The following is a 24587-nucleotide window of genomic DNA, read 5'->3' as shown; positions in this document are numbered from 1 at the left end:
TCTGACATTCTAAAGGACTGAGATTGTAAGAATTCTCCCTGTGGCAGAGTTGTTATATTTTAGTGTGATCTTAAAGTACATTTACTGTGACTAATCTGTAATGTCCAGTAAGTGAAGAAATAATTAGTTCTATAGTTTGCCAAAATAAACAGAAATACATTATCTTAATTAGAAATTATCTATCAACACTGTAACAAATGTTTGTACATAAACTGGGAAGAAGAAACTCTTGAACATACTTACCTCTTCAAAGCCCATTTCAAATAAACATTCAACAGCTCCTCTGACAGGCAAAAGTCTAGTAGAAAAAGTTGCGTTTCCAATCCGGATAGATCTGTATTTTTCATCATTAGGGTTTCTGATTAAAAAAAAAATTTGACTTTATGTAACAATTTATATTTTTCGCAGTGTTTTTGCATTCCTTTTCACAATTTATACTGACTATACTCCTACAAGGTAGTTCAGATCCCACCTTTAAAGAAAGAGGAAGCAGAGTCTGGAAATACAGCCTGATTTTGTGAACCTGACCACAGTATACACTTACTGTAGCATCACTGTTTAATTTCACAGCTGATAATATTAATACTGCCATAAGGGAAAGCCATGTGACATTTTATTTCTGTGCTGTTAGAGCTAGAGACCTTTACGAGTTTTTAGGTTGCTAAGAAAAAAATCCATGTTAGCTCCAGACAGGGCAGAAGGATTTGCTTCTTTTGTTCTGATGGATCTAGAATAGTGCCTGATGTGTGGATGGTGGTTAATGAATATTTATGCCGTGAATGGATAAAAGAAACTAAGAAGCCATATAAAAATGAATCAAAGTTCCTCAAAGACTTCACTTCTGACAAAACATGAACCTAGGTATACCTTTATAGTCACCTGATTTTTCTGTCTTCCCTAGACCAACCATTGTTTTTACTGCAAGTTCTGCTCAAGATATATTTTTGTCACAGCAAATATGGTAATAAAATAAAATGAAGATATGAATTTCTTTTACCAAGATAAAGATTTTGAGTAGTACACATGGGACCAGACCAGCACTTGAAAACCTTTTGAGATTTTTAATCACCTTGATAAATCAGAAAGAAAATAAAAGGTTAAAGATAATTACAATATTATACTCAAAAGACCTTCTGAACATAATTTAGGATCATAAGTAGGTTTCACATCTGATATCCACTCCCTTAAAATGTTAGTGGCTTCCATCAGCACTATATTAAGAAAGATGGGTCCACAGAAGGAGTGCTGAGATTAACCACCTATGGTATGTATGGAATGAGGGGGTGGACAAATGACAACCATCGTTGTTCTAAACTTGCACACGTTCTCTGGATACTGTGATATAAAAACAAAACTAAAAAAAGGATTTTTAATTGTGGAAGTTTCAACAAATTTCACATTTGTTTTCCATCAAGCAATTCCTGTTCCCAAATTGTCATAAATACCACATGAATCTTTTTTAAAGCTCTTTCCTTAATTTGAAAAATTATACAAGTTTATTATAGAATATTCAGAAACAAAAGCTCTAAAATAGTGTTACTTAAAATATCTGGATTGGTGCTGATCTACAAACTGTTTGCTACTCATTCATAAGGAGTGCAGAAACTGAGAGGATTCAGAAATTATTTAGTAATTTGATATTGCCATGAAATTTTCATTGTATTTTACAAAAGTTATAGGTCCACAAATGATTGGAAATTAAAAACAAAAAGACTCTTTTCCACCACAGGTCACTTGAAAATTACAGATAGTTGAGAAACACAAGGAGAAACAGATGCCTTAGTTTTATCCCATGTATCAGATCAGGTTTTTAAAATCTTGGCAATACTGACATACCAGGCGTTTGTTGTAGGGGAGCTGTCCTGGGCACAGTGACATACTCAGCATCCCAGGCTTCTATGCCACACTGCATCGTAAGCATGCCTCTCTTTCTCACCACTTAAACATTAAACTAAAAAATAATCGTACTTTTGTCAAAACTAGTAACAGGTAAATGAGGCATCTTTTCATGATATTCAACACATTCCCGATAAACCTATCAGTGCCACCAGGATGATATATCCTGGTGCAAAACTGCTTGAGCTATCTTAATCTATTTTTTTTCCCATTAGCTTCCAGATTTCTACGTACTCAAAGTCTTTAACTGGGCTTAATTTTCTAACTTTTCTTTCCTTTTTCACTACTGTTTAAAATTCCTATAAAACTTACACCAGTTGTTCTGACAGAGCTTATTTTGATACATGTTTCAAAGTAACTGTTGATGTAGCTTCTCTGCCCCAGGCTTTGTATAGTTTAGATGCTTCCTCTTTAGTTTCTAATGAGTAATTTTCTACTTTGTACAACATCTGTGGAGCTCACATATCATTTATCTGTTTTTCTTACTTATTCTCACACATCGCAAACAGATAAACAAAGGCAGTAACGTCCAGTTATCCAAATCCTATCTTCCTCTTTTTAGAAATGTTGAGCAGACCAGCTACAGTCTGGAGCACAGACTGGTGTGAAAGCCCTGCCTCAAAGGCTTAGACAAGAACGTGGCCATGAGGCCATCAGACCCCAAATCCATCAGCTCCCATTTCCTGCCCTTGGGAAAGGGCATACAAACCTGAATCTCTGGCTCCACAGCCTCATCTCAGTGTGGCTGCGCTCCTGGAACTCACCACTACTCTCCTCCTGCAGTGTCTAAACTACCCCTGAGGCTAAGTACCTCCCCCACAACCAATAACAACAAAATTTTAAAAATAAATAAATAAACAAACTACCCCTGAGGATCGCCTTTAGTCTTGTTTCATCCTTTTCTTCCATTAACTTAATTTTCTCTACGACTTTTCTCAAGTATTTTCTTTGATGTCTCTTTTTCTATCTCTGCTGACCATTAACTATTTCTTAAACTTTTGTTGGTTTTTTTCCCTACAACTTTTAGTAGTTATCTTGCTTGTTAGCAATTATTAAGAGGTTTCTTTTTCTGGCTGTGGGATGCTGCTGCTGAATAAATGGGGTTTGAAAGGGCAGCAAAAACTTCCTATATCTCACTCAACCATCACTTTGAATATATTTTGGTATCTTTATAGTTGTCCTACCAAATGGTTTTATTTATAGAAAAATTAGTCTTTGTTTTTACAATTGAGTAATAGGAAAAAGTCTTGCTTTTCACCTTAAAAGTCATAATCTACCATATTTCTAAAATTTTAAGATATGTTAACAATAAGCCTCCCACTGAGGCACAGCATTCCTTTCATCAGAAAAAAACTTAAATGTTTCTATTTCAGAAATGGTCATAAAAAGTTCATACTGTACAGCACAGGGAACTATATTCGGTATCTTGTAGCTTATGGTGAAAAATAATATGAAAATGAATATATGTATATTCATATATGACTGAAGCATTGTGCTGTACACCAGAAATTGACACAACATTGTAAACTGACTATACCTCAATTAAAAAAAAATGCTGAGAATTATGTGTATCTAATCATTCACTGGCCCTCTTCCTTTTTAGAATGCCTAATCCCATAGAGTTCTCATCAATGGAAATTTAGTACCTAAGTGCATCCTATAATCTTGTCTTTTTAGTACTAATCACAAAAGTTGGTTTGTAGGTCATTTAAAAAATTATTTCTAGCTCTGAAAATCTGTTATTCTGACTTACACGTAAAACTTTCAAAAACAACTACCTGCCTTTAGAACCAGCTGATAACCATCTCTGGCTCTAACTCTATCTTTACATGTAGCTGACAAGGGAAACATGTAATTTAGCTCAAAATAAAAAACTGAGTAAGAGTTAACAACAGATAACGTATGTGCCATGTCCTTCACTTCAATCTTTTGCAACAATCTTATAATATAGGTATTGTCCTTTCCTTCTAAAAAGGAGGAAACTGAATCTCAGACTTCACATAAATTGCCTATAATCGCCTTCTTAGGATGGTAGATTAAGATTTAAACCCACTGGTTTGATTCCAAAGCTTACATACCCTCCACCATATAAGATGCGAACAAACTCACTCATCCTCAGTTAACTACCTCGGTGAATTTCTCCAGGCATCAATAGTAGCGCAGATGAGAAACCTGAAGTTATTTCAAGTATTTTGAGTCCCCCCATTACCAGCTGTACTCCTGGCATTCAGTCATCAAGAACCTCCAATTCTTGCCTCTCCATTTTCAGTTATGCTTGGCTTCAGAGATGAAACCATGCCTTGTATCTCCTAACATCATTATTCTTACATGAAATTCTCATTATGTTTCTCTTTGGGTCCAGAAACTACAATCACTACAATCACTTTTTCTTGCCATGTCAAATATACATTCTCTTATCAAATTTTTGTTCTCAAAACTGTTCCACTTTAGATCCCCCTGCTATCTCTTCACATAAACATGTAAGTGTTTAAGCATCGTCTTGATATTGTTCTCTAGATTTTATGCTGTGGATATTTTCCATACCTATGTCTTTCTCCCAAACATATTTCTTTTCTTCAAAGGAAGAAACCACCTTCCCCTCCTGGCCCTTCCCAAACGCACCCAATGCAGTGTGTAGCCAGTAACTGTATGCAGTTTGCAAAGGAACTTGGTGGAAAATCAAATATGTTTTTTTAAAGAATGAATGAAGCACATTTTCTAAGGGACCCATGTGGAATAGCAATGAAACTATTACAGGTTTTTGAAAAGTTGAGGACAGCTCATCTTTATCTAGAAGTTAGTGAACTGAAAAAAATGGTTCAAACCCATGGCATGCTGTGCAGGCAAATCAGTGTATATTTCATTCTCTGATTTCATTAGCTTTATGACTCTTAATTGGGAAACAGGGTAAACATTATCTGAAGCAGAAATTGAAAACTTAACCAAAAGTATTATTTTCACTTGCATATAGTGACAAATACCACTGTTTAAAACAAAACAAAACAAAACCTGCTAATTAAATTCTCATTTGAGCACTCATCCTATAAAATACTATGCTATGCCAGACTCTGAGGCAGGAACAAGGGATATGGAGACAACATCCCTTACACAGTCCCTTATCTCTCACACTAATGGATTTTCTAAGACAGCAAAAGAAACAGAAAACCTTGGTTTTCTCTACCCTCGGGTAAGTTAGACTAGCATGTCTGTAACGTGGTGTGGCTTGAATCAAGAAGAGGTCTGAGGCTTTTCTGTTAAGAGGTCACTGGACTTGGAACTGTAAGAAAAGGCGGGTCCCCCCTCTCCCCCAAAGACTGAAGGAGTTTGAACTGTAAGAACATGAAGGAAGTAATACTATTCCTTAAGACGAACTAAAAAGGGTAGTTTTCCACACTATCTCCACTTACATGAGTTCCACACTCCTAGTTCCCTTTTTTGATAAAAACTTTTTAAGATGAGAAACATAAGCCATAGTAAAGATTGTAACATGAAATGTCAGCATGCCCAGCTTCTTCTATGAGTTTGGTAAACATTCATAATGATGATTATGATGCAAAAGATTTCCTTTCTCAAAACATCTTAATGTTAGTATTTGTGGTTTTGCTGCATTGAAAGCAGAAGTGAACCCTTATTACAAGGCCAACCCACTTTTCTGAATAGTGGGGTTTAAACAGCTTGGTGGCTTTCCAGGTGGGAGGTCCCAGCTGAAGGGCTCTCTGCTCATGAGTTCACTCATGCAGAGGCTTGTGGCATCCTTGTGCTCTGAAGAGCTGTTAGACCTTCCAGGGTAGAGAAGATGAGGTAGAGAAGAAGGTGTCACAGAGGAGGAAGACAGCCCCCACATAGGTCACAATTGTGCATCTCTGTACAGTGCACATGCTGCAACCCTCGTGGCATCTGGAGCATATCAAGGGCTCAATATATTTTGCCTTCAATTAACTTTTAAAATCATTAATGTTACCTATATGGACAATGTTATAACTGCTGCTGTTTAAAACATTGCACTTGTAACTAATGTCACTTAAAATTGGCTCACGTGAAAATCTATTTCTTTGAAATTGAGGAGGCTTTCCATTTAGACTCCATGCCAATATATCCACCACTTACAAGAGCAAGTGCACCACGGGCTGAGGGGGGACCGAGAACCTATATAATCATGGTGAGCCGATAAACGAGGTAACATCACTAAAGCACCGGCACCTGGTGCTCCTTTAACCCCGCTGCATTTCCCTCCCCGACACATGCCATCCCTCAAGACACCACACCATCTGATCTAAGAATTGAGGGGAGTAATGATTCAGATTGAATAATCAAAGTTGCTTCCCATATCCCAAAATCTGTTACGGTCCCTTAGAGATCTAGAAGTGGACTGGTGCTCACAAGAGAAAGAAAAAAATTACTTTTAGTCAAGGTTATCCTCACTAATACTACAGCAGTATTATGGTTTAGTATTAAGATAGTCACAAAATGCTGGGAAGAAAACATTCTGTCCATGACTAACTTCTGATAAGCATGTGCCAATTTAAGGCACGCTGCTGGGTAAAACTCACGCCGTGAGAATTAAACGCTGTTACCGCTTCGGTGCTGACACCTAAGACGGTTAAACGGCGGGACCCGAGGCCAGACCCCGGGGCGCGCCTTCCCGCCTCCTCTGCCCTGCCCTGCCCCGCCCCGCCCCGCCCCGGGACTCAGTTCGCCCCGGGCTCCCCTACAGCAGGTGTCAGGTCACAGGTGCAAAGAGACTCTCTCCCCTCGGGAGGGGCTGGGGCCGGCCGGCCTCTGGGCCCCTGAGCGAGAGCCAGGCCCGGGCCCCTCCCGGCCTCGCCGCCCCTGGCGCCGGCCAGGCGCCCCAAACCCCGGCGGAGCGGGCGCTACGCCCCGCGCGGCACCCGTCCCAGCCGCAGCCCGCACCTGAGGATGTTGTCCGCGTAGGTGAGCAACAGTTTGGAGGCCTCCAGGAAGGTCTCCGGGGTGTTCTGGCACAGCTCGGCCACGGCCGGGGACGCGGACCCGGAGGAGCTGCCCAGCGCCGCCGCCGCCATGCTCGAGCGCCGCGGCCGTCGCCGCGCCCCGCGCCGCGTGCGCACTGAGCAGGCGCCTCCGTGCGCCGCGCCTCTGCGGCGGGCCGGAGGGCGGGGGCTGGTCTCCAGGGGCGGGGGCTCGGCCGCGAGGGCGAGGGCTCGTCTCCAGGGGCGGGGGCTCGGCCGGGAGGGCGGGGGCTGGCCTCCAGTGGCGGGGGGTGTCGGCCGGGAGGGGCGGGAGCTCGTCTCCAGGGGCGGGGGCTCGGCCTTGGGGGACGAGCGGCTCGGCGGGGAGGGGCTGGGGTTGTCCGGCAGGGGCGTTTGCCTGGTCCCCGAGGGCAGCGGACTCGGCCGGGAGGGGCTGGGATTGGTCGCCAGGGGCGGGGGCCTATTCCGGTAAAGGCGAGGGCACTCCAGGAGGGGCCGGGGCTCAGTCAGGCGGACTAGGGGCTATTTAGGGGAGCGTCGGGGATTTGGACGGGGTAGGGGGAGGGCGCGGATCGTCAGAGCCCCGGGGCTTCAACCAGTCGGGGGCGTGGTCTTGGTCGTCCGGGCGGAGAGGCTTTAAGATATCTGGTGGTCGGGGCCGCGGGGTCGGGTGGGAAGGCTGGTCGTAGGGGCGGGAGACTTCGGGCAGGGCCAGCGAGTGTTGGCTGGTGCACCAAAGAAACCAGGGTTCCTCCAGCCCCAGTGCCAGCCCCAAATGATGCAGCCAGGCAGGTGGAGAACCCCCCTATATTTCCAACCACCCCCTTTTCCCAAATGAAACTATCCTACAGCTTCCTCGTAGGTTGTCAGGCCTTCTTAAATGTGCATGAAAGACCCCAGAAGGAAGGAGCAAACAATGTTCACCTAACGCATGGCTGTAAACACCGCTAGGTTTCTGCTATATGGATTCCTTTTAGAATTAAATAAATGATTGAAAATCTTTTGGGGGAGGGTATAGCTCAAGTGGTAGAGTGCATGCTTGGCATGCACAAGGTCCTGGGTTCAATCCCCAGTACTTCCTCTGAAAATAAATAAATAAATAAATAAATAAATAAATGAAAAGAAAATCTCTTTCATAAGCCCCAGCTCAGATAGTATGATGTCTCTGTAAAGAACTGATTTTCAAAACCACAGGTTGCAACATAGTGGGTTAAACTGACCAAAATAAAACACACAATAACGATGAAATAGAGTAGAATGGAATGGAAAGGAAATACAGCAAAATGATGCATCCCATATAGTAAGGGCATATATCAATTTGTGACTTTGTTTTCTGGGTAGATCATGTGATCAGTGTCCTTTATTCTTCTTGGAAGATGAACCCTAACCTCCTTAATTCATCCTCTGCCTCACTATGCTCTGTAAAGTGTACTTTACCAATGGCTTCCTTTCTTGGCAAAAATTCCTTTCCAAACCTCAACAAATATCTTTCTTGACATTATGTTTTTAAGATAAGTTATTTGCCTAAGTAGCTTCTTTAAATGTTATTTGCTTTTTAAATTTGAAATTTTCTTCCAATATCTCTGAGCAAAATCCTGAGCTATACCACCCACTTCAGTTACCATTCATTTGCCAGATAAATGTGAGAAGTTTTTTTTAATACATATGTAGTTTTGGGGACCAGCTTCCAAAAAGTGTGTTCAGCTGATAGTGTATTGCTAGTTGCTGTAACTAAAAATTTCAGTGACTTAACACAAGATAAATGGCTTTCTTGTTCACGCAAAAATTGAGTAGCACAGGTGTCCTTTGTCAGAGAGCAGCTTTCCTCCAAATAATGATTCAGGGCCCCAGGCTCCTTCCATCCCGTAACATAGAGGTCAACAAACATTTTCTGTAAAAGGCCAGATAGTAAATGTTTAAGGCTTTGTAGCCATAGGGTCTCTGTTTCAACTATGTAACTCTGCCTGTGTGGTTGTGGTTCCATCAGCAGTGCAGTTTATGCTTTAACAGCTCGGGGTGTTAGAGGCACCAACCCTCTGTGCAGTCAAAAGTCTGCATATAACTTCCGGGGTATGCATACAGGCTTCCTCTGTATCTGTGGTTCCATATCTGAGGAGTTCACTAACGGTGGACTGTGTGGTGCTGTAGTATTTACTACTGGAAACTATCCGCATATAAGTGGACCCGTGTTGTTTGAGGGGCAACTATATTTTAAAATGAACAGGTATGGCTGCGTTCCAATGAAACTATTTACCAAAACAGGCAGCCTGCTGGATTTAGCTTACTGCTGCCACAGAGCCTCAGAGACCTCTGCATTTAGTTAGTGATTGGGCAAAAGGGCAGCATCCCTGGTTCTTAAGCACATGGCCCAGAAATGAGGAACAGCATTTTCTCTACCACATTGCTGGTGAGAATGAAGCGCCATCCAGATAAAAGGGGGGAGATGAGGAAATGCAGTCCCTGGCTGGATGTGGCCACTCACAACTCTAAAGGATGGAGGAAGGTGCGGGGCTAGGGCTGCAACTAGCTGTCTCTATCACAAACTATACTCTCCTTAATTTCAGTTTCTTTTTTTCCATCAGCACATTTATTTATCCTTATATTAATTATATAAGGTTATTATATATTTTCTAGTATATTTTTTTAAGCAACAGAACACTTTTTTCCAAATAAAATCTTAAGAGGAAACACAGTATATACAGAACACCAGTGGAAGTGCTCTAGAAATGAAGGAGTGTGTGTGTGTGTGTGTGTGCGCGTGTGTGTGGCGGGAGGAGGAACCGAAGGTTATCAGTCCAGTTTTCCCCTTGACAGAGATAATGGCCTTAGGGTAATTTTGTGGGGAACATGCAACCACAGTTGAAAAGCAACGCCATAAAGTTAATACTGTGATAATAATGTACAGTCTAGAATATCACAGAAATCCTCATTTCAAGGGGAATTCAGTAAATTATTGTTTATTTTAAATCACCTGAAATTTAAATCCTTTCCAATTACTCTTTGAGTTCCTTTGAGTAACTACAATCTCTCTTGGATAGCACCACTTATGAAGCTCTTAGGGGAATTTATTATAGGGGACTTGACTCATTCTTTTCCCTCTCTGCTTCTTCCACTTAAGTCAGGTTGAAAATATTTTTATTTTTCAGTTTTCTTTAGAAAAGGTGAAGATATTAAGCTACTCTTAATCTCTTTATATCCCCCATTGCTTCAAACACATGAAAGGATGTTCTAGTATTCAATCAGCTTTGAACTTCCTATTCTTTCATTTCACTTTTCTTTTGTTCCAAAGTAATGATTTTTTTTTAAGGATTCTAGCTTATTAAGAACACCATTTTTAGAGCTGACACTATTCTTAAATGAAATAGAATAAAGAAGTAACTCACTAAAATTTCCCCAGGAGAGGTTTTGTCATAAAAAAAAGAAAATGTTGACCTCAATAAAGACCATCAGCAAGGAGAGGGGTTGAAGCCTTTCAGGAATTGATCTGGTGATTCACTGTCGTGTGATTACAGTAATTAACCAATAACTATTTATCACACACCTGCTCTGTGCAAAGCAGTCTGATATAGATAACATTAAGATACTTTTTATCTAGTAGGAAGGGCAAAACCAAGAATACCTTACATACAGATAGCCCATTAGTTGATGAAACAAAAAAGTTTTTGTGAAAAGAAAAACAGAAGTCATTTGGTAAGAAACACACAAAGTGGTGTATGAATACCAGCCAATATAAGGGTATGTATTTATGAATTCATTCCATAGTTCATTCACTCACCAAACATTTATGAAGCGGCTACTGAAAGCCAAGCACTGTGCTAGGCACTATGAAGCAGGGGAGGAGATGGGCCCAGGCCCTGCTTTCATGGGAGTCATTGTGACTAGTTACACCAGTAATATCAGCATCAGGGAATTCGGCAGAATATTCTCAGGCCCCGTCTTTAAAGGTGAGGCCCCGCAATCTGTGTGGTAAGCCCTTCAGATGATTTTGGTGCAAGGTAAAGTTTGAGAACTATTAGTTTAGAGGAAGGAAAATTCCACTGTGGTTGCAGTTTCATGGAAGAGGAAGAATTTGAACAGAACCCTTAAATTTGGAGGTTCATGAGGTGACGAAGAGGAGGACTTCCCAGCTGTGAGATAAACTGTCCCCCTGTCCCGATGTACAAAGGGACAGGATCCCAGCCACATTTCCCCCTCAACATCGTCTCCATCTCTCCTCCTTGCCGTTGCCTCAGTTCAGGGCCTCACCAGTCTTAACTCTCTTCCCCACGTCCATTCCCACATCTCAAATCCCCTCTGCACACTGCTGCAATGGTGATCTTTCTACACCACCCAGCTGATCATATTATTCTTCTGGTGACAAGTTTTCTATGGCTAATCTTTGCCCACATCGTACAGTCAAATGATGTCAGGAGTCAGGCAAGTAACTTGAATGTCCTCAGTGGCTTTGTTCAAGAAGAAAAGGAGGAGCAGAGACCTTCGTGAAGGGAATGAGGGAGCTTACCATTTCCTTCCTGGAGGAATTTAGATTCAACAAAAGAATGTTGCAGTCCATATTAGACCAGGGCTGCCCGCATATCATCTCTGACCTGCAGGATCAAATCCAGAGTTTTCAGCACGACACCCAAGACTTTTTCCTATCAGTCTGTGTGTCACTTTCACTCACACCTGAAATCCAACATTGGTCACGTGGAACTACTACCAGCAGTTTGTGGGAGATACCAGGGCTCCAGGTCTTTGTTCTACTCTGCCTGTGAGGATGCCCTTTTCCTGCCAAATTTACTAGCTACAAACATTTACTCATTTTCAAGATGCAGTTCAAAGTTCACTTGTTTTGAAGCCTTTTCTGACTTTGGAAGGTAGCACAGACCCCATTGTCTCCTTTGTGTTATTATAATAATTCTGTTACATTCTTCTGTTATAGCATCTGTTTCAGTAGTTTGCACATATCTGTCTCCAAGGCTGTCAGCTTCTACTTGACTGTGAACTTGAAACTTCTTGAAAGCAAGAACCATACCCTACTAATTTTCATATGCCAGCTTCTAGCACAAGTTAGGAAGAAAATGAATGTTGAAAGTACAAGCAAAGATACAGAGATGAAAAAAGAAAAGCTGAAGTCAATCTAGAAATAGATTAGTTTTGCTGGGTAGAAATCTATTTTAATAGAGAATGGGAATCATATCTGGAAAGATAGTTTTGAATCAGATTACAAAAAATTTAAGTAAACCTAAGTGTGACTAGGAGGCTATGGTAGTAGAGCCCCTTTGAAGATTTTGGTGCAAGAAAATACCCTGGTATTTTACCAAGGAATATGGTACTAAATTATATACAGCAATTAGAATATCATAAAATTTCTCGCCCCTTTCCAGACTAAAGGAAAGATCGGACTTGTTGGTGATTTGTCACTTCTTATCCAAGATAATTTTATGATGTTACAAAAGGAAAAAGAAAAGCATGTTAAAACTATGTGTTTCATATAAGTTTGGTCTCAAAGAAAATATCGTAGGCCTTTTCACACTATGATTTTAAAATATTGTTTAGCAATGGAGAGAGGAAAGAACAAGTTTGGGTACTTCTCACTCATTAAGTTTTAGTTGTATTTTATGACCACAAGTTTGTTTTAATTCCTCTTAAAGTAACTCTTGTATTGAATGAAGGTCGTGCTAAGAAGTGAATGAACAGGCCTTGGATCAAGGATGATTCAAGGTCATACTGGGCTTCCCTGAACTACTTTAGAATAAGTGTATTTCCAAACACATTTTAATCCAGTACTAACCAGGAAAAGCTAAGCTTCTCCCAAATTCTTCTCTAGAGCTAAAAAAGAAGGCAGAGGCCTTTACTTGGAAATGAGCGCTTCAAGAGCATTGCCCGGGAAGAAATAAATACGCTGAAAGGTTCAGATGCAGATTAAATGGCCAATCTTTTTAAAGAAGGAAAAAGGACACAAAACACACCTGGGACAGCAGGTGAGCAGTAGATAGTCATCTAAATAAATACCACTTTGTTGATTTCTTGCTTTTTTATATTTTCATGTTATTTTTCCCTTGATAGAGTCACAGCCAGCTCTGAGCAAATAAAACTTAGTGACGTTTTCAAACATTTAGAAATAAACATATACATTCTTCTTTATTCTATTCTTGTCTCCATTCTAGTCAGACATTGGGTGTAATATTTTGAGCACTGCCCCAGATCTGAAAACAATTTTTTAAATGCAAAAATACCTTTATCATTACAAAAGCATTATTTGTTTACTGGAGAAATAGTAAACAAGGCTAAGCAAAAGTAAGGGGGGAAGGAACATCACAATTATTGTTCATACTTGCAGATCTCCCCCCCCCAAAAAATCTTAAAAAAAAAAAAAGAAAAAGTTACAACTTGCAATTTCTAACATGGTTTCAACATCTTTCCACATTAATATTCAGTTATAAAATTGTTTTAACTGGCTGCACAGCATTTAGATGTATCACAAAATACACAACCGATTTCCTGATGTTGGGCATTTTGATTAGTTCTACTTTGTTATTTTTAATAGCTTTGGGAGATACAGTAATAACTCTAAGGATACAGTCACTTCTTTCATTCTTCTCTAGGATTCCAGTAGCATAGGATGATGTCCCTTTTCCCACAGCAGGGGGATGTTTGGGCATTATTATTACCAAAAAAACACACACACAAAAATCCTCTTTGATAGGCAAAAAAGCTATCGCTCCGCGTTACGTGCACGTTCCTGGTTAGTCGCTGAGGTTACGCGAGAGAAGCCTTCCCCAGCGCAGCCCACACCCGCCTCCTCCCGCGGTCTGACCTCTGCCAAGGTGACGCGGACGAAGGGCACCCGCCGGCCCGGCGCGCACGTCAGGCGCGCGTGCGCGCGCCTGTGCGGACGAGCGTGTGCGCGTGCGCGCGCCTGTGCAGACGAGCGTGTGCGTGTGCGTGTGCGTGTGCGCGTGCGTACGCCAGCGCAGCGCCGGAGACGCACGAGGCCGGGGGCAGGTAGCAGCAGCTGGCTGTTCTTCTCCTTCCGCCTTCCCCCGCGGGGTCGGGGTGAGGTTGGGCGCGGAGAAGGGAGCGGAGGGCCTGGGCCTGGCGTCTTTTCCTCTCGCCGCGCTTTCCTCGGGTGTGAGGGGCGGTGCGGGGAGTTGGCCCCACCCCTGCGCTCCCCCTTCCTCCCGCTCCTGACTTTCGCGGTCCCTGAAACCCTGATTATCTCTACGTTGAAGATCAAAACACTCAGCCTTACCCCAAGAATAGGCCCTGAAATGTGTTTTGTGTCGCCGACGCCAGGAATACTATTCATAAAAAGGCCTCGGTAGTCCTGTGAGAGGGTGCTTCCCGCAGCCTGGATCAGGTTGGGGGTGCCCGTGTGTTTCTCATTGTAGAGTTCTGTTGTGGTAAATGGACTGAATCGTCCTTTCACCTGTTTTGGAATGTCTGAGAGTCTAAAAAGGGTTAAGTCCAAACAGGTAGTTTGATGATAAGTATGAATTAAAATGACGTAACATTATTTTCCCTCTGCTCATTAACAGCTCACACCAAGCTCCTGAAAGAACATCTTGGCTATCGTTTCTTAGGCCTTTAAGCTGTTTACGCGACAGTGGGTACCTGCTGGGCGTGCTGTGGTCTGTTACAGGAATGTTTCTGATCATCTGAATCTCAACCATGCTGTCAAACTGCTTGCAAAATTTTCTAAAAATGACAAACTCTCCTCTAATACATACACGATTATGCCAGCGATTAATAAGTGAAAGGAGGTTTTCCGGAACTGCGCCGTCCTCCAGCTTGCGTAGGCGGGTTGTCATTACAGGCATTGGCTTAGTGACTCCACTTGGTGTTGGAACTCAGCTGGTATGGGATCGTCTAATCCAGGGAAAGAGTGGGATTGTTCCGCTGGTTGGTGAAGAGTACAAGACTATCCCTTGCAGTGTTGCTGCTTACGTGCCAAGAGGGTGTGATGAAGGGCAATTCAATGAACAAAACTTTGTGACCAAATCAGACGTCAAGGCCATGTCTTCTCCCACCATCATGGCCATAGGGGCTGCAGAGTTAGCCTTGAAAGATTCCGGCTGGCATCCCCAGTCAGAAGCTGATCAGCTGGCTACTGGTGTTGCAATCGGCATGGGAATGGTTCCTCTTGAAGTTATTTCTGAAACTGCTTTGATGTTTCAGACGAAAGGTTACAACAAAGTCAGCCCATTCTTTGTCCCTAAGATTCTGGTCAATATGGCCGCAGGCCAGGTCAGCATTCGACATAAACTCAGGGGCCCCAATCATGCGGTGTCCACAGCCTGTACCACCGGAGCTCATGCTGTGGGAGACTCCTTTAGATTTATAGCCCACGGCGATGCTGATGTGATGGTGGCTGGAGGTACAGATTCTTGCATCAGCCCTTTATCGCTTGCTGGGTTTTCCAGAGCCCGAGCTCTGAGCACAAACTCTGATCCTAAGTTGGCATGTCGACCATTTCATCCAGAGAGAGATGGTTTTGTCATGGGAGAAGGTGCCGCCGTGCTGGTGCTAGAAGAACGTGAGCATGCTGTTCAAAGAGGGGCCCGGATCTACGCAGAAATTTTGGGCTACGGACTCTCAGGTGATGCTGGTCACATAACCGCCCCTGATCCTGGAGGAGAAGGTGCCTTCAGGTAAAGACTGGTGGTTTGTTCCAAATATTTCTTCAGATAAAACCCTTTATTGGAGTTTCAACTTAGGAAAAATTGTAGTATTTGGCCTTAGTGTACTGTATCTCTGTTGTTTTTCCATGTTAGGCCAAACAGTTTTTTTTGAATTCTTTGCTTTACTGTGTTCGATATATTTGAAAACATTTGATTATCCTTAAGAAAACTGAATTTTTAGTAAGGACAGTGAAGTTGTGAAGAAGGCCATGTTCACATACCTTCAGTTGTGCTTAACAGCTGTCAGGGTGCTCCCTCCCACAAGCCTTTCATCAGACTTAGACAGGAAGGTTAACCCTTTGATCTAGATGCATCTGGTCTCTGCTCCATTTCAGCAGGGTTCTGCTGTTATTAAATTGGTGCGTCTCAACTTTTAATCGCTCTTATTAAAATGCAGAGTCTGACTATAGGTCTATGGTGGTGCTTGAGATTCTGCATTTCTCACAAGCCCCTAGGTCCTGCTGCTGGTCTATGGACCACACTTAGAAAAGCAAGTTGCTATCATTGTAGAAGACATAGTGAGTTAAGTAAAAAAAACAAAACAAACAAAAAACCCCAAGCCCCCAAAATCCCTCTGATAATATGTTAATATGTTAGTTAATAGTTTAGCTTACTTAGATCATATTGTGTTTTAATCAGTTAAATTAGCCACGGGTTGGCAAGCCTTTTCTCTAAAGGAATAAAAAATAAATATTTTTGGCTTTGTGAGCCATAGTCTCTGACCCTTGAACAACACGGGTTTGAACTGCTTGGTTCCACTTACATGCCACTTATTTCACTAAATACATACAGCAGTACTGCGTGATCTGCACTAAATCCGTGGATGTGGAATTGGGGATGTGGACGGCCAACTGTCAAGTTACAGAGAATTGTCCACTGTGCTGAGGGGAGGGGGCAGCACCCCTAACCCCTGTGTGGTTGAAGGGCCAAATGTATTTGCAAAAACAGGAATCTAGCCAATGTCATAGTTCACCGACCCCTGAATTATACTTTTTAGTTTTAGTGAGTAGTTGCTGGTGCTGGAAATGTCAAACATAGTAGCCAGCTAGATGAGGAAACAGTTATGTTTAGGTGAATCCTTTCAGCACACTTCAAATTATACTCTGAGCTGCCTCTGAAGGAAGTATATGCAGCCCAGAGATCAAGAACTAAAAGAGAAGGTGTTAACATCCGTGGGATTTTTCAAGGGTTTTCCCAGAGAAATGTTTTATTTTTGGATTTGTTTTTTTGGTTTAGCGTTATACTTCATTTATTTAGATTCTTATAGCCTGAATAAGAGGATTTTGAAAGGTTATTTGAAGCACTAAAGTAATGGTACAGACATTTTTTAGCTTACTGGGAAATTTTTTAGTTTATTGGCCAAGTTTTACATTTAAATATGAAAGAAAAAATTAAAATATAGTTATAAATTTTCTTCTCCCCATTTTAACTCTACTTACATACCCCACTGATAAAAAATTCTTAATTTTCATGGATTTTTCCTCAAGGACAAAAGGGCATTTCAAATACAATGAAAAGTTACAGATTATAAAATCCACAGGCTTGTATGTTTCTCACGTGTGATGAATCAGTCCCAGGTTCTGGGGGTGACTTTATTCCCATGCAGGTGGCATTCTTGCTCACATGTTGATCCAAGATGCTGTTCTATTACTAGAGCTGTTGTTAGAGCATAAAAAATTCTTTTCATCCGGTGTACTTGGCTATTGCTTTTACATAAGCCATGCAGATAATGAATTTCTTGTTAAAATTAAATGTGGTTCTGATACATCCAATTTCCTTTCCGATCTTGTTAGATGTATGGCTGCTGCTGTAAAAGATGCAGGTGTACGACCCGAAGAGGTATCCTACATCAACGCACATGCTACTTCTACACCGTTGGGAGACGCTGCTGAAAACAAAGCCATCAAACGTCTTTTCAAAGATCATGCACAGGCCCTCGCAGTTTCCTCTACCAAGGGAGCCACGGGACATCTGCTGGGGGCTGCGGGTGCTGCTGAAGCAGCTTTTACCGCCCTGGCTTGTTACCATCGAAAATTGCCACCCACCTTAAATCTGGATTGTACAGAACCACAGTTTGATCTCAATTATGTGCCACTCAAGGCACAGGAATGGAAAACTGAGAAAAGATGTATTGGACTCACCAATTCATTTGGCTTTGGTGGTACTAATGCGACACTTTGTATTGCTGGCATGTAGGTCAAATCATTTGTAATTAAATGTTGATTTTTTTTAATGTTATAAACTGCATTCAGTGGAGAAATAATATGTTTATATAAATCAATATCCTTATATATCCATACCCAGATATCCTTTACCTTTGTCAAGGTTTCTCAACCTTGGTGCTGTTGATATGTTGAGCAGGAGAATTTTTTGTTGGGGAAAGGGGAGGGGAGCTGTGTTATATTAACAGCATCCTAGTCTTTACCCACTAGATTCTAATAGCACCTCCTTCCCCAATTGTGACAACCAAAAATGTCTCTAGACACTGCCAGATGTTTCCAGGAGGTGGGGGGAAGGAGCCCCACATGAGAAGCACTGATCTGTGTTTTCCTGATGCTCTAGGTCAAACGACTCTTCACGACATTTCACCCACTCTTGTCCCTTTTGCAAACATTTGGCAAATAGCTGCTCTGTGCTAGGTATTCCAACTCCAGGCACACCATTCCCAGCCAGCGTATAGGGAAGGAGTACAAATACAACCGTGAGTTTCTTATCACTCGTCAGCACTCTTTGAATATAGCTGTCAGCCAGCAGGGATCTGTTTACCCCTTACCTGTTAGCTCTCTTATTCCTATTGTCTGTACTGGAATTAAGCAAAGTAACAGAATTTCCTTAAATTTCCAAGCTATCAGTGCTCTGAAAGAAGGAAGTGAAATTGGTTTGGCACTTCTTATTCTTTTTGTATGAATGGTGACACCTAGTGAGCAGTGGAGATGAAGGTCTTTGGGAAGTGGAGCAGAGCTTGGGGACACAAGCCACATCACCTCGCCCACCTCTAGCTTTGTTGCTGCTGTGGTAGATGGTTTTGTGTGCCTCCACCATCTCACCACAAGTGCTGGTGGGGCCTCCACCTCTTCCACCTTGGGGGTTCTCCCTCTGGCTGGAATTGTTGGGAGGGGGAGGGGGGCAATTTCCCTAAAGGCAGCACTTAACCAGCTAGGGTGGGAGGTGGATAAGCACCTTGGCCTCCTTTCAGAATGATACCTAATGTTCTGTATAGTTCCTGGGGTTTCCAGTGAGATAAAGCTTCAGTGCCCCCAACATTAACCAGCTCAGTAACACCCTTTTTATTGGCTTTTTTTCCCTTCCCTGTTCCTGCTCTGATTTTTAATCCTGCTCAGGAATCACTTCCTAAACAAACCACTTTGTTCTCATTTCTGCTTTCTGGGGAACTCAGACTAAGACGGGAAGTCTGTGTTGGAATGGCGGTTTATATATCAAAGGGATAAAGTTAATAACTGGGTAGATGGAATGTGTGTATTTCTGCCAAAGTGAACAGCATTCTCCACGTACTAATAGGCTGCCAACATTGTCTGCCCACTGACTTTGCTATATGCCTAAGACTCCAGCCATATTCATTCTGTTATAATCAGTTTTAAATCCCACTGGCATACAGTTTGTTCCACTAAAATTTATTGGGTGCTAACTATGGACCTGGTTTTGTTCTGGCCACCAACGGTAAAGTGATACATCAAAGTTTTGTTAATGCAGTAAGTGTCATGGGAAGCCATTTAAGATTTGGGGTGTTACAATGGTTTTGTAATGTATCAAGTTGGCTAGGCTGAACTGCATTTCCCGGAATTCTCTTCTCTGTGCTTTGGTTAGGGCCGACCACAAGAGATTCCTGTGGGATACTTGCACAGCGGTTGTGAAGCAGCAAGCGTTCTATAGCTCATACATGTCCTGGCTCTGCTGGCTGACTTCCTTGAGGTGAGACAGTGGCTGGACCTCCAGCTGCTTCACCTGGCCCTGGATCCTTCTTCAGTTTCCCTGACTCCTGGGCCAGGTTTGTGTTGAGCTTCATGAATGGCCCAGCTTCTGCCCCGTGCCACCAAGATCAGAGGCAGCAAGAACTGATAGACTTCAGTTCATCCTTACGGTTGTGCTTTCTAGCTGGTTATTAGAAGTTTACATCCACTTTCCCTTCCCGACTGCCTGCGCGGTGGACTGCAGTTGCCAGTAGCAGACGGTAATAGATTGACTAACAGCCTTAGAGAGACTATTTAGCCAGTTCTCATAACTGTAGGTCAAGTCCCTGTAACAAATGTCTAAATCTGTATCTGTCTTGGTGGTTCTCTCTCTGAACCCTGACTGGTACACGTGAAGATGAATGGGAGTTGTCAGCAGAAGATCACATTTCTTTTTACAAATACCACTCTGGCTGTAGACTGGAGAACAAGTTGGGGTGAGGCCAGATTCCTATGGAGGGGATCCAATCAGAAGGGATAGCAAGGAGGATGTTTTGACCCAAGGTTATTCTAAAGTTGAAAATCATGTTTGTTTAGTCAGTTTTACTAAGGCATACTTTATATATAGTAAATTGCACACGTTTCTAGTGTACAGTTAAGTGAGTTTGATAAAGGTGTACACAGACTTGTGGAACTACCTCCATCAAAATATAGAACGTTTCTATCACTGGAAAAATTTCCTCTTGCTCCTTTGCAGTCAATCCTCCCAGCTCCAGAGGAACCTTCTGTCACTACAGATAAAAGTTGCCTTTTCTAGAATTTTATGTAAATGGAGTCATACAGAATATACTCTTTGGTGCCTGGCTTCTTTCACTCAATTTTTTTGAGATTTATCCATATTATTGAGTGTATCAGTAGTTCATTCCTCTTTTATTACTGATTAAAAAAAATTTTTTAATCAGTATGGATACCTTTGACTTTTAATCTTTTCCTAATCCCTACTCAGCTTATTTTATATTTTACTTTATCTTACTGTTATTTTTTAAATGGATATGTATTGCCTTTTGAACAGAAGACAAGCATTTAAAATTTTTTTCTAGAACTGGGATAGCTTCTGAAGCAAAGAATCCTTTCTGTGAAAATCACAAATGTACAGGGATACAATTGTTCAGAGTTGATCCTTGAACAACATGGATTTGAACTGAGCAGGTGCACTTATGCATGGATATTTTCAATAGTAATAATACAGAACCACAGATATGGAGGGTTGGCTATGAAGTTATACAGATTTTTGACTGCACACTGGAGAATGGGTGTCAGCACCTCTCCTGCATTGTTCAAGGGTCAACTGTGTGTGTGTGTGTGTGTGTGTACGGTGTATAGAGAAAGGTAGATGTGTGTATAACAAGTTATACAACGCCATTGAGAATACAGAACTGCTAGAAATTTGAGAATTATTTTCAGTGGTCTAGTGCCAAGAGCCATATATCCTCCCCTCCCTCTGGGTCTTTATGTTTAAAAAGTGGACAACTTAGGATAATAAAAGTCATAATAGTTAGCTCTTATTTTAATTCAGTTCTGCTCTGAGAAGCAGGCACCAAGGCAGGATTTTCTGTGAAGGAAATTTACTGGGGGAGATGCCTGTGAAGGCTGAAGAGGATGAGAAGGCAGGGAGCAGCTTCAGGCTGTGGTAAGAGTCTGGCATCTGTAAAGAGTGGGAGAATGGGAATGAAGGATTAGGTAGAAGGGTCTCAGATTGAAGTCTCACTCTAAGAAAGTTTTGGCCAGGCTGACGTGCCCAATCTTGACCTAAAATCTCTTATCGAAGGGGCTGCAAAACTCTCAGGAGTGGACCTGCATTAGTGCCCCCACCCCTGGCCACAGTGCTGCCTGGACCCCGCAGGAGAGAGGAGCCGCCCTTGTACCACAGACAGCTGCTTCACCAGGCAAGTTTAGGGGGCAGCTCTCCTGTGGTTCCTGTGGGCCCCTCTTTCTGAAGGAGCATTTAGAAGAGAAAGGGGGACAAGCAGTAGCCCCTGATGCTGCATTTGGTTTTAGGTTCGCACTGGTACCCATCCTCTCCCTAAGCCACTATTCTTTCTAAGTTCCCCTGGCCCCCAGCTATTAGCTTGGCAGGCCTTGGGGCTTCCCCAGTCGTGTGGCTCAAGCCTTTCTTCCTGGGAGTGGGAGCCCTTGGCAGTCACACCACTCCCTTTCAGAGAGCACTTGCAGCTGTGTCCTAGGGCACCGGGACAAGAAGCCAGGGAATGCCAGGAGGCACCCAAGTAGACCGCCCAGATTCCACACACACTCTCCCTGTCCTGACTACAGAGCAGCGCGCCCACCTCTAGCTGGTTAGGGTCAAATACTACAACCAGTATGTTGACTTTCTGGTTTCCGGGCACAAAAAGTCCAAAGTGTCCTGGTGGTAACTACAGCTTGTTCAACGAGACACTTGATGTGTCCCCTGGCAAGAGTGTGTGTGCCCTTTGGAGATCAGGACTTTGAACGCTGCAGAGTCCAGAGTTGCAAGGATGGAAAGCATGAAATTCCTCATTGTGACTGGATCAGCGAGAGTGATGGTAAGTGGGGCCACTCCTGTTCCCCACCCCTCTTTGTCTCTGGACCTCTGTGTTCTTCTTATTGGAGACTTAGCCCCATGTAGAAGTCTTTGATTTAAGCATACGCTGCATCTTGAGGATGACACCGCATCCTCCGAGCTGGTGATTCAGGTGTGTCTTTGGAAGGCAGTTCAGCCTTCTAGGAGGCTGGTGCTTCTGCGTGGTGTGATGTCATACAACCCATGCCATATGCCCACAGCCTGTCTTTGCTGTGAAGGAGCTCCCCTGCTCAGTGGCGGAGCTCACCAAGAGGATGTGTGTCAGAGAAATAACCAACTTTCCTTGCCAACTGCATTATAATGAACTCGCATCAGATCTTTAACCATGCCCATTTTCAAGTCTTTTGTCATTTACAGACATTTGTCATGCTCTGATGCTTTTGCAAAAGTGTTCCTCCAAGAATGCTTCATCTTCAAGGAGATTCATGGAAAAATATAGGTTTCAGATAACTAAAATCATACCACTAAAATGAATAAGAATTTACAGAACTCTAATGAAAAACACTGTTCAAGATGACTATAATTTTTATGATTTTTTAAATTGGAAATGTTGGTGGTTCTTTTACGTTTTATTTTTCCACATTTAAGAAAACCTTTTTCCCCCTCCTAAACTATCAGCAGTTTGCTAACATACACCATTGTGAACAAAGATGAAACATTTATCTTTTTCTCCGTACCTGATCCCTCCTGAATGCAGAAGTCTTAGAACGAGTATTCTCATTTTCAGGGCAATCTAGTTACTTGCATAGGTTCAATAAGACTCTGTTCTTCTTGTAACAGGAATAAACTTCAGCAGCCTGTGGACTAAATTCAGCTCACCGGTGCGTCCTGGCCATTAACCCTTTGCACTGACAGTTGGGCTGTTCTAAAGGAATTAATTCTATGGCTTGGACAATGGGAAGCCAAGAGGTGGGTGGTCATGAATAAGCCTTTGTCGGGTCAGGATGTGTGGAGGGACGTGTGGATTCACCCGCAAAAGCCTGAGTCAGTCTTCGCTGTTTCCACCTCCCAGCTCATGAGGTGCTGACCCCCACCCCCTGCAATAAGGATGCTGATGCCCTGGCTCTGGTATGAGCCCTAGTAACTGACCCTTCAGTAGATACACGAGTAGGTGGAGTGCATAGGAAGAGTGGCCACTGTAGCACCTGGATGGGATTGTACTCTGCCAACAATCCTGGATTGCCCTTGAGATACAGTGAGTCAGTTAATGCAGCAAGAACATGCCCTGTGTGTTCTAAACAGTGCCCAAGGCAGCTGCCAAAGAAGCCTTCTGGGGCTATCCACTGGAGTTCCCAACCATTGGGAGGTTGGCAAATTTATTGTGTTGGCCCCCTCCCTCTGAGTGAGAGTTTTAAATATGCCCCGGTTCACGTGGACACTGCAGCTGCCCTAACCCAAGCTTTCCCTGTCACCACACAAACCAAGCTGCCACTATTAGGTGATTAGAGAAATTGAGTGCCATATACTGATAACCCTCATCAATAGTGGTCAAGGATCACATTTCAAAGGCCGTGGTGTGCAAGATTAGGCAGAAGAACATGACACTGAATGGAGGTTCCACCTCCTGTATAACCTGCAAGCAGCAGATTAAATTACTAGCAGGTAAAACCACCTTGGCTGGGTGGGCTAAGACACTGTCCCAGACTTTATGCATTTAAATAACCAACCAGTAGGGACCATATGCCAGACTGGGGACCCCTGTCAAGACAATCAACGTGGAAGTTTTGGGAGACAGCCATGCCCTGACTCTCACCTTGGATAAACCTGCTGTGCTGCTGAGAACCCCCAGCCCCATCACGCTTGGGACAAGTGTCCTCGACTGGAATTTGCAATGGGATGTCCCACCAGGACAGGAGAGTTGCTTCCTCCCCCTGCGTGAGGGGGAACTATGCAGTCTCCATGGGATCCTGTTGTCTGCTGCCAGCTGGGCCTGTGGAAACACACTCTTCCTGGATTGGAACGTGCACCATTGAGAGAGGGGAGAAGGTGGGCGTCCTGTTCTGGCATATCCCACCCCTAGTCTATCTCCCCATGCCTGACAGTGCTGTCTTCCTGGTCATGCATGGTATGCACAACCAGGTCAAGTTCCTAAAGCTGCCAACCTCCATCTCCTTGAGGCCAGTGGGGGGCACATTCTGTTTTCCCCTGGTACAGTCATTTGGCCACCATCTTTGTTCCCTCCATTGGCCTGGAGGTTATTACAGCACAAATAGAAGCCCTCAGTAAATTCACCCAGCAAGACTTACATGATAGCTGGCAAAGCCGGCCCTTACTGAATACTGAAATGTCCTTGGTGAGAAAAGCTGCCCTCTAAAATAAAATGGCCTTGGCCATTGTTACTGCCTCCCAAGGAGACATCTGTACATTGACCAGAGTGTCATGTAATCACACCTAATGAGTCTGTTAATGTGTCTTCTTTATTAAATCACATGGGGACACAGGTGAACACTGTGTTCATCTCCCCCAGAGCAGGAGATTTAGTAAATCAATGGTTTGGATCATGGGACTCTTAGAGTCGTTTCTTGTTTGGGGCATCATTGTTTTGATCTGT

General features: G+C 43.0%; 2 protein-coding genes across 6 annotated transcripts in view; one reads left to right on the top strand and one right to left on the bottom strand.

The window, feature by feature from the left end:
• NGLY1 (N-glycanase 1) overlaps positions 1–6990 on the bottom strand; it is a 47908-nt gene extending 40918 nt beyond the window's left edge. For 2 of the 3 annotated variants that reach the window (XM_074371311.1, XM_074371320.1), the window contains exons 1-2: positions 6808–6988; positions 244–358 (exon numbers count right to left, since the gene is read on the bottom strand). In XM_074371311.1, coding sequence (XP_074227412.1) covers positions 244–358; positions 6808–6938 — 246 coding nt within the window. In that variant the 5' untranslated portion in view covers positions 6939–6988. Of the gene's footprint in view, positions 1–243; positions 359–6807 lie in introns of all 3 variants that reach the window. The other variant, XM_074371324.1, reaches the window with a different exon arrangement.
• OXSM (3-oxoacyl-ACP synthase, mitochondrial) lies at positions 6611–17807 on the top strand. 3 transcript variants are annotated; one of them, XM_074371347.1, is made up of 4 exons: positions 6611–6828; positions 12655–12808; positions 14366–15478; positions 17302–17807. In XM_074371347.1, the coding sequence occupies exons 3-4, from the start codon at positions 14499–14501 to the stop codon at positions 17702–17704; spliced, it is 1383 nt and encodes a 460-aa protein (XP_074227448.1). In that variant the 5' UTR covers positions 6611–6828; positions 12655–12808; positions 14366–14498; the 3' UTR covers positions 17705–17807. The 3 variants fall into 3 exon arrangements, with proteins under 3 accessions (XP_074227448.1, XP_074227436.1, XP_074227442.1); XM_074371335.1 differs by lacking the exons at positions 6611–6828; positions 12655–12808 and adding an exon at positions 13694–13832; XM_074371341.1 differs by lacking the exons at positions 6611–6828; positions 12655–12808 and adding an exon at positions 13744–13883.
• Positions 17808–24587: the final 6780 nt, after the last annotated feature.

Source organism: Camelus bactrianus, chromosome 1, assembly GCF_048773025.1.
Source record: "Camelus bactrianus isolate YW-2024 breed Bactrian camel chromosome 1, ASM4877302v1, whole genome shotgun sequence".
Taxonomy (NCBI): Eukaryota; Metazoa; Chordata; class Mammalia; order Artiodactyla; family Camelidae; genus Camelus; species Camelus bactrianus.
Note: the sequence above shows the minus strand (reverse complement) of the source record. Positions and strands in the feature narration are given on the sequence as shown.